The 17,887-nt window shown below is 46.0% G+C and overlaps 1 protein-coding gene across 1 annotated transcript in view; it reads left to right on the top strand.

Moving 5' to 3' along the window:
* The first annotated feature begins 1,011 nt into the window (after positions 1-1,011).
* Slc1a1 (solute carrier family 1 member 1) overlaps positions 1,012-17,887 on the top strand; it is a 78,031-nt gene continuing 61,155 nt past the window's right edge. Inside the window, exon 1 of the mRNA XM_059253772.1 lies at positions 1,012-1,102. Coding sequence (XP_059109755.1) covers positions 1,012-1,102 — 91 coding nt within the window. The remainder of the gene's footprint in view (positions 1,103-17,887) is intronic.

Genomic DNA, 17,887 nt, shown 5'->3' with positions numbered 1-17,887 from the left:
GGTTGTTTGTTTGTTTGTTTGTTTGTTTCAAAATCAGTTTAAACCAAAGGGATGAGTCTCTAATTGTGGAACGGGGTTTTAGTGATCAAGTAATCTGGACGAGGAGATTCCCCCGACACCCAACTAGAGAGTAAACTCCGTAATGACAAAAAGGTACAGGGCTCGCTTAGTTACGGTGGTGATATGCTAAGGGCAAGTAAAGAGTCTACTTAAGTGAGGTGAGAAGAGAAAGAGAAATTCAGTTAGTGCAGTGTGTGGCCACACTAACCCAGATTCTCCAACTACATCCTGTAAGGCATTTGGCCTTGGGGATGGGATGGGCCCGCCCACCTTCCCACACCAGCCAGGCCTGGTTCGAAGCCCTAATTACCCAGTGGTGGCCACAGAGCAAGTCCTAGGGGTGCAATTGCTAAATTGTGCAAGGCACCTAAGGAGGGCAGTTATTTAGTTGACCACTGCCCTCGCTTAGGCTGTACGACCAAGCCTGGGTCCTGGCAGATCCTGTCTGAGCCGCGAGTCAGAAAATTAAATAAGCCCGCGGGGAGTATCAGAGACCCGGTGGGAAAATTCCCCAAACCTCCTCTAAAGTCACACTGTGTCCCATCTCCTTGTGACTCCGGGGCCTGGGACCCAAAGCAGAAACGGGTCCGCACATCGATTCCCTTCGCACGGGGCCAGGGCTGTGTGTCCCCAAGGAGGCTGGCGTGGAATCGCAGTAGATCAGCAGCTCCGCCGGTGTGAAGCCTCCACGCGGAACCGAGAGGGACCCGATCGCCCCACGCGCGCCGCCCCACCGGGACGCTCCGCCCTGCCTCGCTGGTTGGCCGCGGCGCTGCAGCGAGCGGCGGCGGGAGGAGCCGGGCGCGCCCGCCACGCAAAACCACCGTGCTCGGTCCCCAAGCGGCGGTGGCAGCGCTGACAGCAGCCCGTGCGCTGGGTTCCCGCGGCGCCCAGCATCAGCATCCCGCATCCGCCACGCTCCCGGAGTCCCCGCTAGAGCCAATGCCCACCATGGGGAAGCCCATGAGCTCCGGATTCGACTGGCGCCGCTTCCTGTGGAATCATTGGCTGCTGCTCTCCACCGTGGCCGCCGTGCTGCTAGGTGAGCCGCGCGGGGGGCGAGGCGCGCGCCCGGGGGACAGGCCGCGTGTCCCGGCCGGGTGGGCTCGGCGTGACGCGCGCTGCCTGCGTCCCCCGGGCCTGGGCCCCCGAGCTTGAGAGCAACCTGAGCGCTTTGCTTTCACGCGGGGGAACAAAGCTCGCAGGGAACCCCCATTCCGGTGCTCTGTGAGCTGCTGTTCCTGCTTTCTCCAAAATGATCAAAGGGGCTTGGAAGGTGGACGGGGGTCATTTGAAAACAAGCAGGGTTTAATCTGATCTTCATCTTTAACTGTTCCCACACACGCACACACCACCACCACCACCACCACCACCACCACCACCACCACCAACCACCTCGGTGCCCGGCCGAGACTGTATTAATTACAGTTCTCTGTCGGATTTGAAGATACATCTGGGCCTGCGGGATGGTGGAGCCCCTGGGAACGTTGGAGTCCCCGGCAGGGGTAGATGCCTTCTTAAGGGATTCCCCTTCAATCAGATTCATGCCTGAATTCCCACCTAGCGGTTGTGTCTCGAGGGAGGCCACAAGCATCCAGCACTAAGAGAACTCAGCTCCCTTCTTCCTCCTGGGCTACCTGCTCACCACGTTTTTCTATTAAAAATAATGTACGCCGCTTTTATTTGGTTTCACGCTCGTGTGTGTTTAAGTGACCCATGCCTGACATATGGCTGAGCCAGGACTAGGTGCCTGTCTGAGCCCTTGCTCAGAGGTTTGAGTTACTCATGTTTGGAATCTCATTTTTCTGGCCAGGCTGTCTGTCTAACGTGAGCTCGATAATGCACTTTAGGGCGGGAACCCTGCGGGTCTTTATATCCCAGGTGGGGCCGCCCAGCAGGTACTAGCAGGTGCACCTTGAGGGAAAGTGGATTCCTAGGCAGCCTCACCCTCTGTCTGGAAACTGCTGCTGCCTCTGCTGGAGAAGGGATGGGGCAGCCGGTTCTTCTCCCTGGGTATTGCACTTTGCTCTTGAGTCTGGGAACACTTGGTGTTGCCTGCTCTCTCCTCCAAGGTCTTCCCCCCCCCAAAAAAAAATAAAATGCCTTTGGAAGTTAATGGAATCCTTGGGGTCATACGGGCTCCTCCAGAACCTTAGGCAAAGGGAAGTCAGACCTCTAGTAAATAAATAACATCCTGGGATCGCCTTAACAGAGGACGTTTGTGCTAGTATTCACTTTCCCAGTGCCAAGTGGTTTAGGGCATTTGGGGGGAAGGTTTATCTCACGTCACCACATTTGGATAACAGGCCCTACCAAGAGAGAATGGATTTAAAGCCATGCCTTGTTTGTTTTCCCAATGATGAGTACAGAACTTATTTTTAAATCCCTTTGAAAGCTTTGGAGGTGACTAAAGCTTATGTCTCCTTCCCAGTTCGGTGTGTCTGCAGCCCTGAGCACTCCAGAGATTCCACTTGGTCACCAAGTGTTTCCAAGTGTCTGCATGAGTGCTGGTGCCCCACAGTTCACATACCAACTCACCAGAGGCCACTCTGGAAAGGAAGCCCAGCAGTTATACACTGGCCTTTGAACCAGTAGCATAAGCCACATCCTCAGGCCAAGAAAAGGCTTCTTCCCATTTCACAGGCACGGTCGATGGTCTCAGGTGGACCCCTTTGCCCAGTTTAAGTGTGAGTGAGCCACACGGGAACTTGGTTCTGGTATTTTGTCTTAACTATAAATCCCCCCCCTTTTTTGTTTGTTTTTGTTTTTTGAGACAGGGTTTCTCTGTGTAGCTTTGTGCCTTTCCTGGAACTTGCTTTGTAGCCCAGGCTGGCCTCGAACTCACAGAGATCCGCTTGCCTCTGCCTCCCAAGTGCTGGGATTAAAGGCGTGCACCACCACCGCCCGGCCCTTAACTATAAATCCACCATTTAAAATTCCAAGTGGCCAGCCGAGGTCTTAGTAATCACTTGCTCTTTCTGAGAAGCATAGGACAGACTTAGGCATGTTGCCATCTGGTATGAGACGCCTCCAGCTCAGAATATCATCAGGGTGCCCAAGCAGGCACTTGCTGGGGTCCTCCTCTTTGCCACTCAGAGCCCCTTTAGTCGGAGTGAAAACTCGAACCTGCCTTTGTTCAGTCTACACTGGCTTGCCTATTTAATAAGCAACAAAATCCCAGCCACTTGTCCTGAGTATCTATCAGCCCTATCTAGGTTGTCATAGTCAAGTTTTTCTACAGCTGCCTTAATTGGTCCAGCAAAATGACCAGAGCTCTCGTGAAGCCTTCTTTGGGGGAGGTTTTGGGGCAGTAGACCTTTAAAAGGGGGAAAAATGTTAAGTGCTGTTAGTTCCTTTGTGAGAGCTTCTGAACACAGCCGTTGAAATATTCGGCCCCACAATAAGTCGGCAGCTATTACTATGTAAAATATTTTGGTTAATGAACCTAAGGGAAAAGTTTTCTTTTTTTCCAGGCAAGGTGGCACAAGCTTGTCATCCTAGGAATCAGGAGGTAGAAACAGGGAGACTAGGGGTTCAAGGTCAGCCTCAGCTACATAGTGATTTTGAGGCTACGCTGAGCTACATGAGACTGTTCCAAAAAACTCTGAGTGTATGTGTTCATGTGTGTTCGTGTGTGTGTGTGTGTGTGTGTGTGTGTGTGTTCGTGTGTGTGTGTGTGTGTGTGTGTGTGTGTGTGTGTGTGTGAACTTGAGCTCCTGTTTAAAGCCTCACATTTTCTGAGACTTAGCTAGTGAGGGAAAATACAATTAAAGATCACTTCCACTAGTGTAATGTTAACTTAATTTGTAATGATCAAGGAGATTCTTTGAGAGAAATGTTTGACAAATCCTTATTTGCAAAGTTTGTATAAAGTGGGTGACTGTCTTTGATATTTTTGGTGAAACTCTACAAGACTATGAAAATAATATTTCACCTGGGAGGATCATTTTAATTGGCTTCCCCATTCCCAAAGGACGGTAGAATAAGCGTAGTGCCTACAGTCGGGAGCCCTGGACTTGACTCACGAGTTCTACCTAGTGCTGTAGAATGCTATCTAGATTCATTGCTTATTCTTTGGGATCCTCAGTTCCCTCATCTTAAAAAATGTGACCAGAGTTGACTAAGATACTGTGGAAACACCCAGTTTGTGGATGGTGTACAATAGGCATTCAGTAAATGCTACATTGCAGAAAATCTGAATTTAAATAGGAGAAAATTAATATTTTTGTTTTGAAATTGAGTCTATGTTCTGCCTAATGTCTAGTTTATAATTTGAAGTCCATAGTAATGGTTTTAATGGCACTTAATGGCATTAAAGCAAATGCCAATCTCTATAGCATTATTCACTTTAAAAAGAGAGAATAGAAAAAGTTAATGGCTTTGTTTTTTATCCTATGGACTAATTCTTAACTTTCTTTACAGGCAGAAAGTCAGTGGGAAGAAATGGTGTGGTCTTAGTGGGAATTATGCCCAAGTAGAACTCCTGTGTGTGAGAATTTGGCCACCGAGGCTAGGGAAGCTTGTAGTGCTGGGGAGATACATGGATTCCCTGTCCCATTCGATACGGGCAGTATCATCTCCCCTCCAGGCTTTGTGTGGAGAAATCTGCAATGCTCAGCTTGGGGACTTTCAGAAAAGGCCACAGATACTGCTTGTACCACGGAGCTGTCCCTGTGAGCTCTAAGGAAGCAATCATCTCTCTATTGTACAAACTCTGAGCTAATTACTCGCAGTTCTGAATAACACCCTCATTCAGTCTTGTGTCTTCTGCCCTGAAATGGCTCTGGGTATGCCTGACAGTGTTCATCTGGACCCGGTCTTGGCTTTTCGTTGTTTCATTTTGGAGCCAGCCGTGAGTCACAGGACTCCAGACTCAGCTCTTCATCTCACTGGCATTGGTAGAGATGCCTGGCATGGTGGTGTACACCTTTAATCCCAGCGCTTAGGAGGCAGAAGCAGGTGAATCTCTGTTGAGTTCGAGGCCAGCCTGGTCTACATAGTGAGGCCAGCTAGAGAACAGGTTGTACAGATATCTGGGGCATCCTGACTCCTTAGATACATAGCAGGGAAAGGTTGGGGGTTGAGTGGGCTAGAAGATTGAGGTGGAGGTGAGAAAGGGACCTGGTAACAGAGTGGACCGGGTTCATATCCAAGCAAGGAGAGAAAGGGTCTCATCCAGGCAGTGGAAACAGGAGGGAATGAGAGCCACCCAGTTCACTCCTGGTGCAATGTGGTCAGAGTAAGAGTGACTGTATCTAGCAGGATCAGGAGATCCCTTCCAGAAAAGGGTTTGGTGTGGACATATGGAGGTGGAAGAGCCTCTAGGGGCCTTTGGGTGAAGCTAGGCAGGAAGCAGGGAGTCGGGATTCTGGAGACGAGTGGAGTGGAGTGTTAGGTAGAACTTCCCAGGCTCAGGAAGAGGTTAAAGCTCTGGGGACAGATGAACCCATTTGAACAGGGAGATGAAAAGACCCAGAGCTGAGGGGTGCAGAGAGGGGATACTGACCTGACACCAGCAGAGTTCAGAAGTAACCAGTGCTAGGGAGGGATGCTCAGAAGTCCTGCTGTGAGTGGAGGAGGGCAGGTAACCCCAGCAGACTCTCCTTGGAGGCACTGGGGTGTGAAAGGGTTGGCAGAAAGTGGTAATTCAGTGTTACAGCCAGAGAACCTTTTCCTGCTTTGTTTTGTTTTGTGTTTTAAGTCTGCTTTAATTTCAAAGGACACAATCTTAAAGGTGGAAATGAGAGAGGGGAGGAGGAAGGAAGAGAGAGTTGGGGAGAGGAGGAGGGGGAAGGAGAGAGAGAATAGGAAGAGAGAATGCATATGAACTATGCTGGGTAGACCAGGGCTCAGGAGAACTGAATGCTTGCCCACGGGGTGGAGGGACCTGGTGAGGGCTTGACCTGAGCAGGGCACAGGGTTGCATGTTTGATCTTCCTCTGGATCTGCCTTTTCTGGTGGCAGAGTCTGGCTGCCTCTCACTCCTCCCCAGATCCTTAGCTAACTTGCACCATACTGTAGAGAATGCTGTTCATAGGTTCCAGAGACTAAGACGTGAGCCTGTCCATTTGGAGGCCACCATTGAAGTCTCTGCTATGGGAAGAGTTGAGACTGCTGTCCAAATGACCTTGCTTAGAAGCAGATCAGACTATCTCATTGGGGGCCTTAAAATAGCCTATGGCTGCTGCTACCCTAGGGTAGAGAGGCCCTCTCTTTAGCATGGCATCCCAAACCTTCCACTGTCTACATCCATCCCACAGCCTCATTCTTCAACACACAGACACCTTGAGTGATTCACCTTCTTCTGAGAGATACAAAACACCCTCCCTTCCTGTTTTGCCTTTGATAAGATCTAGGGCTTGGTGTCACTATCATAAGTGCTGTATGTGTTTCAACCTATTTTATCTTTCCAGCAAGCATATTTCCAGGAAACTGAGGCACTGACAGCTAACTTGCCCAAGGTCACTGACCAAGGGCAGAGCTGTGATTCAAACCCTGTCAGTTTGGCTCCACAGACTCTGCTACTGTCCACCATACTTCCTTCTGATGTACAAAGCCCACATCTGCCAGGAGTTTGTTACTCTGTCTTCTGATGTCTCTGCCTCCCCACTAACCATGGGCCTCTGATGGAGGACTCTGTGCCCACAGCACTGTCTCATTTACTTTAAGGCTATGTACATTTGTTGACTTGTTGAGCAATTTATGACCTCGAGTACTGGGAGGCACAGGCACAGTTCTTGTTTGTTAAGTGAGCAAATGAGCACTAAGTTTCCGCCAGGTTCCAGTTCCTCCGTAAGCTCTTTTCTGCTTTCTTCAGTCCCTCTACTGAAGTAACTCTACATAGTAACTCAGTTTAACACTTAACTAGTCTGCTATACACCAGGCATACTCATTTTTCTTTTATTAAAACTAGATTACAGACACCTTGGGGTGCTCCCACAATACCTAGCATGTACTCAAAAACAAAATGAAACCATAAAATAATGCAACTGACTCTTAAAAAGCCACATGAAGAGAAAGTATATCTAATATACTTTGGGGGCCTTTGTTTCCTATCAAAAAGAAAAGGGTTTATATTATCTAAAAGAGCAAGGAAGAGTCCATTCACATGTTAATTCATTTATAGGTAGTAGATTGTCTTACCTGGTGCAGTGTTTGTTGAGAAAGAATCAGAAGCAAAAATTCTGAAATTGATTATCCATGTCTCCCAAGGACTCAAGAGCTGGACATAGTAGCAGGTGTGCTACATGCTGGTGTCTGGGTCATGAAACCTCTGAGGATCCTTCAAGTTTTTAAGAACCTTTAGCTCCATGGTCATATAGTCACTCCTTATGTCACTGCTAGGAACCAGAGGAACCCCTGCATAGGGTGCTAAGGAAGTACTGGGGATTATTACATGAACGCAAAATGACCTTGATGTCCCATCAGCTATTCAGTGACGTCATATGTGAGGCTACTTACCAGGGTAATATTCTACATCAGTGTCAGATGATTCCCAACAGTAATCAGAGGGCTAATAAACACCTGCATTTGGCCTTGACACATTTCTAGTTTAAAATATTACTGAAACACAGACTATTCCAACTTACAAAATAAAAAAACATTATTGGATCTTTATTTAAAGTGATAGGAATAGCTTGGTTCTGTATGTTCAAAATCACTAACTTCTGTGGCATACAATAAATAATTTGATGTAGGGAAAACAAAAGGCATGATTTATCATATGTAATAACAGATTTATAGTTTTTTTTAGAATTTGGGCTTTTGGTGAAGTATAGAACCCCCTCTGTTTATGTATTCTAGAAACTGGAGAAAAAAATTGCTGATTTAGGAGTACATTTTATTTGCAATAGTATATTTAATCCACAGCTTGCCACAGACATGATGTGTCTGTGACATAATAATAGTTATTACAATGGGTTTTTGTGACATTTTCTGTAAGTGTTGAGGTTGGTAGTTTGTTGTTTACATTTGTCTCGTTGACTTTGTAGATGGCTAAGTACATATGCACAAGCTCTTACGTGTTAATGAGGTACTGCTTAAATTGCCCCTTCCTGAGTACCTATCTATCGAGCATCTATCCTCATCTATCCTCAATATCTGCTTAAGTAGTACCCAAGAAAGTACAAGGAGTCTTTCTTGGTCTAAGTTCCACATACTGAAGAGCTGAAACAGGAAAACTGGGCTTTAGACCTCAAACTGCCGCCACAAAATAGAAAGGAAAGGCACTATCATACCCTTTGTACAAAGCCAGCTTCCTATACCAAACCAGGAAACACAAGAAAGAAAACTATAAACCAGTTTCCCTGATGAACATAAATATAAATCTGGGGGAAAGTCTTGCAAACCAAATTCAAGAACATAGTAAGATCACACACCGTGACCAAGTTTGTTTCATTTCCAGGGATTAGAGATCGTCTAACATGTACAAAAGCAATGCATGTAATAAAGCACATAAAGACCTAAGGACAGAAATTATATGATCCTTTTAACTCATGCCAGAAAAAGCCTTTGAAAAACTTTAGCATCCCTTCATGACAAAAGCCTTGAAGAAAGTAGGAGTAAAAGGAACATCCACAGATGTAAGAAAGGCTATTACAACAAACTGGTACCCAACATTATAGCTAATAAGGGGAAGGTGAGAGCCTTCGCTTTAAAGTCTGCAAAGAGACGGGGATGCCACTCTCTCGCTCATTCAGTTTCACATTCAAAGTCTTATCTAGAACAATCAGATAAGAAGTAGAAATAAAGGGGTACAAATGGGAAACGAAGAAGTCAAATTATTGTACTTACAGATGGTGAGATCCTAACTTAAAATACCCTAAGGACTCCCAGAAAATGCTTAGAGCTAATAAGCAATTTGACTAAGGTAGTATAATAAAAAAAAATCAAGTTTAAACAAAGAACAACAACAAAAAAACCCAGTAGCTTCTCTATCCTTCTGTCTTAGTTAGGGTTTCTATTGCTGTAAGGAGACACCATGACCACAGCAACTCATATAAAGGAAAACATTTCATTGGATCTGGCTTATAGTTCAGAGGTTTAGTCCATTATCATCATGGTGAAAACATTGTGGCATGCAGGCAGACATGGTGCTGGAGAAGGAGCTGAGAGTTCTACATTTTGATCCACAGGCAGCAGAAAGTAAACTGTCTTGAGCTTATGAGACCTCAAAGCCCACCCCTTAGTGACACACTTCCTCCAACAGAGCCACACCTACTCTAACAAGGCCACACCTCCTAATAGTGCCACTCCCTATGGACCAAGTGTTCAAACACATGAGTCTATGGAGGCCATTCCTATTCAAACCACCACAGCACCAATAGTGAACTTGCCAAGAAAGAACTCGGGGGGAAATCCCATTCACAATAGCTTTTTCAAAAACCTACAAACAAACCTATCTAAGAAGGTGAAGGATCTCTACGATGAAGATGGAAAAGCCTCCCATGCACACAGATTAGAATAATTAATATTGTGAGGATGACTATGTTACCAAAAGCAATCCCATCGAAATCCCAGTGTCATTCTTTGTGAAACCAGAATAACAATTATAAAATTCATGTGGGAGTGCAAATGTCCCCAAATAGCCAAAGCAATCCTTAACAGAAGGTGCAATGCTAGATGTACCACAATAGCCTATCTCAAATTATATAACAGAGCCATAGTAATAAAAATGGCATGGTGCTTGTATAAAAACAGATATGTAGATAAGCTATAGAACAGAGGGCCCAGAAACCCACACAATTACAGCCATCTAGTATTTGACAAAGTTTGTCGAAAAACATACATAGGAGAAAAGACAAAGACTTTAATAAACAGTGCTGAGAAAACTGGATTTCCACATGTAAAAGAATAAAACTATCTCTGTACAAAAATTAATTTGAAGTGGATCAAAGACCTTAGTGTAAGACCTGAAATTTGAAACTATTAGAGTAAAACAAACACAGAACACTTCAAGACACAGGCCTAAACAAAGGCTTTCTTCTGATCGGGAATCCAGTAACAAAGGGAAGAAACCTGAGAACTGATAAATAGAATTATATGAAATTAAAAGGCTTCCCTGCAACAAAGAAAATGATCACCAGCGTAAAGAGACAGCCTACAATATGGGGGGGAATCTTTATCAATATTAAATCAAACAGTAGTTTAATATCTAAGACATAAAAAGAACATCAGTGGCCAGAGACATGTCCCAGCAGGAGTTCTTCCTGCTCTTGCAGAAGACCCAGCACCCATGTCAAGTAGCTCACAATTTTCTGTAACTCCATCTCCAGGGTATCTGATGCCCTCTTCTGGCCCATATAGGCAACTCCTCACATGTGCACATACTCATGCACATATACATAATTAAAAATGAAATAAAAATCTCTTTTAAACTGCAATGTTTAAACATCAGAGATTAACCAATCACCAGTCAATAAATGGGCTAACAGACTGAATAGACAGTTCTAGAGAGAAAGAGTTCAAAGGTCAATAAACACTTAGAAAGTGTTTAGTATTGTTAGCCATCAGGGAAATGAAAATTATTTTTTTAATTCTCTCACCCTAGTCAGAATGGCTATGATCAACAGCACAGATGACATCAAATGCAGGTGAGGATGTAGAGAAAGTGGCACCCTTAGTCACTATGGGAGTGTGACCTTGTGCAATCGCTGTGGAGATAAGGATGGAGATTCCTCAAAAAGCTAAAAATAGAGCTACCATGTGACCCAGACATACAACTCATATATATATATGTGTGTGTGTGTGTGTGTGTGTGTGTGTGTGTGTGTGTGTGTATAATATATGGCCCATATGTATATGAGGAATTCTAAGTGGGCACACCACAGAGATACCTACACATCCATGTTTATTGCTGCACTATTGACAATACCTAAGAAACAGAATCAGCCTAGATGTTCATTAACAGATGAATGGATGAAGAAAATGTAATACATATGTGCAGTGGAATTTTATTCAGGCATGAAGAAAAATGAAGCTATGGCATTTGCAGGACAATGAACCAAACTAGAAATTATTATGTTAAGCAAAATAAGCCGGACTCAGAAAGACAAACACCTTTTCTCACACGTGGAACCTAGATTTAGGACTATATATGTGTATATGTGTATAAGTCACAAAACTAGAAGCAAGATCATGAAAAATGTGTCAGAGATCTTCAGAGATGCAGCGATAGAGAGGGCAATGGAATACTTGTGTTAAGAAAATTGAAGGAAACAATTGTAGAGGAGAACATTTAAATGGGGGGTGTGGGGTAGGGGAGAGCAGGGGAGTGGGGGAGAGCAGAGGAGTGGGGAGAGCAGGGGAGTGGGGGAGAGCAGAGGAGTGGGGAGAGCAGGGGAGTGGGGGAGAGCAGAGGAGTGGGGAGAGCAGGGGAGTGGGGGAGAGCAGAGGAGTGGGGAGAGCAGGGGAGTGGGGGAGAGCAGAGGAGTGGGGAGAGCAGGGGAGTGGGGGAGAGCAGAGGAGTGGGGAGAGCAGGGGAGTGAGAGGAGAGCAGGGAAGTGGGGGAGAGCAGGTGTGTGTGGGGAGAGCAGGGGAGTGGGGGAGAGCAAGGGAGCAGGGGAGCAGGGAGAGAGAGCAAGGGAGCAGGAGAGCAGGGGTGTGGGGGGAGAGCAGGGGAGTGGGAGAGAGCAGGGGAGTGGGAGGAGAGCAGGGGAGTGGGGGAGAGCAGAGGAGTGGGAGAGAGAGCAGGGGAGTAGGCAAAGAACAGGGGAGTAGGGGGAGAGCAGGGGAGTGGGGAGAAAGCAGGGGAGTGGGGGAGAAAGCAGGGGAGTGGGGGAGAGAGCAGGGGAGAGAGGGGGAGCAGAGGAGTAGGGGGAGAGCAGAGGAATGGGGGAGAGCAGGGGAGTGGGAGGAGAGCAGGGGAGTGGAGGGAGAGCAAGGGAGCAGGGGAGCAGGGGGAGAGAGCAGGGAAGTGGGGGGAGAGAGTAGGAGAGTGGAGAAGAGCAGGGGAGTAAGGGGGAGCAGGGGAGTGGGGAGAGAACAGGTGAGTGGGGGGAGAACAGGAGAGAGCAGGGGAGTGGGGGGAGCAGGGGAGTAGTGAGTGAGAACAAATGATACAGGTACATATGAAGATGCAGCAATACAACTCGTTAGTTTGCATGCTAACCTTCAAAAGAAACTTTAAAAAGAAAAGGAAAAAAGGGGCTTCAGACGCCTGTGACTGCTTTCAATGTGAAATGAAGCCAGATCATACGGGATTGGGAAAAAAAAATTCTAATTGGAATGTTGTTCTGTACCTCAAACCTACTAGATCAAAACCCAAAACAAATTATCTAAGCAAAAATTAGAGAATGATTCTTACAAATGATTTCACGTACCAAATTCTGCACATATATGTGTCCTTTTCTTCTTAATGGCTGCCTTTTGAGAATGCTTTAAATGTAAGTTGCTAATGGTTGACAAAGATTAAATATCTTGTTAAATGCTACTTCATCTAAAACACAGTTGTTTGTTGTTGTTTTTGTTTTGTAAGTTAATGAAACTGCTACCTACCTTTCAAAACTTTTGAGCACTGGACATAACAAATAAGGAAGCTCCAAACTGAGACATGCTTTATAGAAAATTCTGCTTGCTGATTCAGTGTATGCTGACACTCAAAGAATAGCTAAGGTGTGTGAAAAGCCTAGGAAGGTGTAAGAAATAGGATGAAGACTCAGCTATGGAGAACATGTGAGTGTGTGTGTGCGTGTGTACATGTGTGTGTGCGCACACGCACATGTGTGTACATGCACGCACATGCACTCCTGCTCACACAGATAAAGTGTTCCATATTAATTACTTGTGAGAACTGTGATCACCTTTGACAGAGCTGAGACTGAAAATAGATGTCCTAGAGAGTTGCGACATACTGGCCGGGTGCCAGAGGAGCAGTGTTTGCCCAAGGAGCTGCAAATCTCCCCAGGGTCACTGGAGACCAAGGGCCACTTTGACTGTGGAGACTCAAGCACTTAGAAGGAAATATGCTTGTCACAGACAACATCGAGTGGCCATTTAACCCCCCTTCTCCCCACAACGGTGTCTGTTACAGCGGCAAATGCTTTAAACTCCTTTTTTATTTTGCGTGTTGAACATGCATCTGATAGAAGATGGCATTGGAGACAATTACCATGAACCCACAATTCTCTTCAGAGCCCTGAGTTTAGCAAGGTGTGTAGCTGTAGAAGGAATGCCTTCATTCAACTTGGTGAGGGAACCGCCTTAAGTGTGACAGAGTGCTCTGTTGTCATTAACACACTCAATGGTGACACCTCTGTTGTTAGAAAGGAAGTGTTTCTGTGACTCACTCCTTTCCAGAAACGCTGCCCCATTGATTCATTACCTGCCAACAGCCTTTCCATGACCTACCGGCAAACACTCGTGCATATCCCAGAAGGAAGGGACCTTTGCCCCAGCTTGTGGATGCTCTACATAGCTTATCCTGAATGGGTTCTCCCAGTCAGGTTCTCCTAGCTGTGTGAGCTCCAAGGGGCCATCTCCACTCAGCCCAGTTGGGAACAATGTACCTTGTTTGACCAGAACCAGCACTGAGGAGTAAGGCCCTCCAATGGCCCTCTGCTTAGCCTAAGGCTGTGGCTCTTGGGCGCCTTCCTTCCTACACCCCAAGGTCTAGAGGCAAGACAATGTTCATCACAGCTCTATGTGCCAAGGAAAGTTCTCAACACCGTCTTCTTGTGATCTTGGCTTGTGTGTTGGGATAAAATGGTGACTGTGGGGAGTGGAGCTAGAATACCACCCCAGAGACGGTCCACAGCATGTTTGTTCTTATAACTGCTGAGAGAACCATCTGGGTTCAGTGTTCAGGTGCTTAAAACTATAGCATGTATTCAGTCAAGGGGAAAATCCTCAGGGAAGAGAGCTTAGGTGAGTCAAATTATTTTTCTACTACTGTGCTACAGTCTGGAAGTTATTTAGTTACTTATAATTCAGCAAAGTTCTAAGCCAAGAACGGTGACCAAAGGTACCCTCACCAGAAACATCCAATTGCAGGAAGCCTGGCCTCCTGCCTCTCCACATTCCTAGAAAATGAACCCAGTTTCTATGCATATCTCATATAATTATGTTCTGAGCCACTTAGGCACCTTGGTTTCATATAGGATTCCTGGAGTTGTGAGGCTTTCAGAGACATCTGTCTCCTTTGAGAAGTTCTTGTCTGTGGCTGAGCAAAGTGATGCTAATATTTACAGGGGGTTGATTTCCTGTGGACTTCATTTGCCACCAGTGTGGCTAGTAAGTTGAGGAAGCATCTGATCGGTGATGAGGAAACAGAAACGTGGGCCTTGGGCCATGGGGGTAAGAACAGAGGTGCAAAGCCGGGACTGTCTGGTTCTAAAGTTTAAGTTAGCCATTAAACAAGGTCTCTTCCCTTTGAGGAAATCCTGATGCGCCTAATTGGTAGTTAAGGACACTGTAACAGGCCTCTTTCTTACATAGGAGTTAAAGGCTCTTGAATTTCCTCTTGGTTTCTACCTGCTCTGTCTCTGGACTCTTCTTTACCTTGTCCTTTAATTTGGAGTATTTCACATTCTTTAGTCCTTTCTCTGTAAGCAGGTTTTTCTGTCCTGCCTGCCAGCTCCCAAATAACCACACAGAGACCTTTTATTAATTATGAAAGCTTGGCTGATAGCTTAGGCTTGTTTCTAACTAGCTCTTATAACTCAAATTAACACATTTCTATTAATTTACTTTCTGCCTTTATTACCTTTACTCCGTACTGCCTATGCTGTTTTCCTGTGCATCCTTGGTGTCTCCTCCCAATTTCACCTTTCTTATTCTCAGCATTCTGTCTGCCCTGAAAATCCTGCCTAGCTATTGGCCATTTAGCTTTATATTAAACCAACCTGAGAGACACTTCTTCACAGTATACAAAAAGATTATTCCACAACATTTCTCTTACATAAACTCTCTGTCTTAAGTTATATCTCAAAGGAACTTAGCTAGTACTTGCTTTCTCACGGTGGGTTGGACTTTGTGGCATCAATGCTCAGATGTTTTATCTGCCATTATCCTGTCTATTGATGATGGCTCTTATTCCTATTTTTATTGTATAGACTTATCAGATTGCTCAGTCAGAGGTCATCCCCCTTCTTCATAACCTTATAGCCACAGATTTATATTCACGAATTATCAATATTCACATCATCACCCCCTAGCCTACCCTGTGGCAGATATCACTAATTGATGACAACACCTTTTACTTGGATACTTTAAACTATGTTCCAGGCAGTCACTGTTAATCAAACAAAATAGGCATATGAGAAGAAAAGTATAGTCTGTGGCTAGGAAAAATCAATCTATTTAGCAGCCAACGAGGAAAGCAATTTAAATTGAACAAGAATGGACATTACTGGCAAGAGATGCAGAGTCAGATGTCTGTGATCTATTGCCTCAGTCTGTTAGTAGCAAGACATGTGCAAGTATCACTCACATGAGACTACAGAAGGTGGTTCTGGAAGGATGCTCCAACATTCCTCCACTTCAAAGGAGAACTGGAATTTGGGGGGGGGGGTTCTTAGCAGAGCCACAGCTGCAGTGGCTGTGATCAGGTGGGGCAGGTGTGCTGGAATATTTGCAATATCAAGGTCAGATAGAAGTTTAAGATCAGAGTCAGAGGGCTTTATTCCTTCACATCTGATTTTCAAATTGCATGGAACTACTATTTTTTTTTTTATTCTTTTCAGTTGCTTGTAAAATTCAAAACTGAGTGCAAAGCTCTGGAAACTGACAAGTCCAAGTGCACAGGGCTGTGAGGTGCATGTCAGGTCATGATAGAAAAGCAGGAAAAGCAGGTGTGTCTGGAAGAAATTAAATAAAGCACCGGTTCTCAACCTGTGGGTCACTACCCCCTTGGGGGTCAAACAACCCTTTTGTGGGGGTCTCCTAAGACCATCCTGCATATCAGATATTTACATTATATTTCATAACAGTAACAAAATTACAGTTATGAAATAGCGACAAAAATAATTGTATGGTTGGGGGTCACCACAACATGAGGACCTGTATTAAAGGGTCGCTGCAGCAGCATTAGGAAGGTTGAGAACCACTGAAATAGAGGAAATAGCCTCAGCTCATGATAGCTTCCTCCTGCAGTAATATATCAGGCTAAAAGAGTGAACCCACACGGAGAAAGGGATTAATCCTCTCTTAATGGTGTACTCACTCCTTACAGCCCCTCCTCCGAACACGACCACCGCAGCAATGAGCTTTAGAGGGGGCAGACCATATCCAGCCTGTAGCAATACGTACTGTTACATTTCTCACCTCCATCTGCTGAGGGGCTAGGAATGTTGTCTTTAATGAGTATGTCATTCAGATGACATGTAGCCTTGCATCTGCTTCATAAGAGATGCTCAAAAAATGTTTTTGATGCATTACAAAACATTCTTTTTTATTTTTTATTTTTATTTTTATTTATTTATTTATTTATTTATTTTGGTTCTTTCGAGACAGGGTTTCTCTGTGTAGCTTTGTGCCTATCCTGGAACTCACTTGGTAGCCCAGGCTGGCCTCGAACTCACAGAGATCCGCCTGCCTCTGCCTCCCGAGTGCTGGGATTAAAGGCGTGCGCCACCACACCCGGCACAAAACATTCTTTATCAAAGAATAAAACATGTAAGCCCTTAATGAGTCTATCCCATTGGTCCTTTATTACCCACACACTTGAATGAGATTTTAGAGAGCAGTGGAGGATGTTGGGAAGCTCTGCTCTGGCCTCACTCCTTCCATTCCAGACCCCGCCCCTCAGAAAGCCTGCCAGAGGTGGGCTCCTCCCCTGGAGCTGCTCAGAGACCACACCTATAGGGTATTTAAGACCAGGCCGGTAACCTTGCCACGGGTTTTCTCCCCTTCCCCTGGGACCACCTGGGAATTCTTTGCTCAGACTTATTAATTAAACCTGGACTTATTAATTTGGCCTGATCCGACTTATTGCTCACTACCGGGAGATTTTTACTTATCAGTGGACACTGTTACCTAAGCCTAAGTTCTCGTTTTCTAGGTCCCAGGGAAAAATCGAGCCTGCTTACTAACAGCTCCACAGCCACCGTGGAGAGAGCTCAGCATGGCCGAAGCTGTCAGCAGCACCGTTTGAAGGATGCTGGGTCCATGGTAGAGTTCAGTAGTAAAGAACATTGTCCTCATTAGTGATGTCGGCCACAGGGTGGGATTGGGAATCGTGGAAGAGTCCACATCGGTGCGCATGCACCACCCACCGCACCCCACCCCTGACCCCACGAGACGAAAGCAGAGCAAGAACCAGCCTGCTCTCTGGAGCAAAGTGGCTTATTTCCCTGACTTCCAATGACTGGGTCTCAAGTTCGGGCTGGCGCAGCTGCAGATGCATACGGACTTCTCAAAGGAGCAGTTCAGCTGCTTCTACACCTTACAGTGAATTTACGTCTAGGGGCCCCTCCTCCAAGAGTCCTTCCTCTGCTTGTCCTCTTCCACTTTCTCCGAGTCCGCTGCGTGTTACGGCTGACCTTGAGCAAACTGCTGAAGCACTGGACTTAGTCATTAAAGTAGTGCTTCTCAACCCAGGGGTCGACCCCTTTGGGGTCGTGCGTATAGAACTCATTATTCAGGTCAGGAACTAAGCTAACCACGCATGCGTAGCACCGGCACACTTGCACAGGGAACAGAGAGGCAGCCACCACAAGCCAGGCCTCTCAACCTGGGGTGCCTGCTCTAGAGACAGGATTCCCTTTAGTTGACTTTCCCCAGCCAGTTCCGCTTTCACTCGGATACGGGAGGCTCCCCAGACTCCAGGGCCCCCAGAAGCCTGGGAGAAGCCTCCAGCTGTAGGAACCAATTCCTCAACTTCATGCTCGCA

The sequence above is a fragment of the Peromyscus eremicus genome, chromosome 1, assembly GCF_949786415.1.
Source record: "Peromyscus eremicus chromosome 1, PerEre_H2_v1, whole genome shotgun sequence".
NCBI lineage: Eukaryota > Metazoa > Chordata > Mammalia > Rodentia > Cricetidae > Peromyscus > Peromyscus eremicus.
Note: the sequence above shows the minus strand (reverse complement) of the source record. Positions and strands in the feature narration are given on the sequence as shown.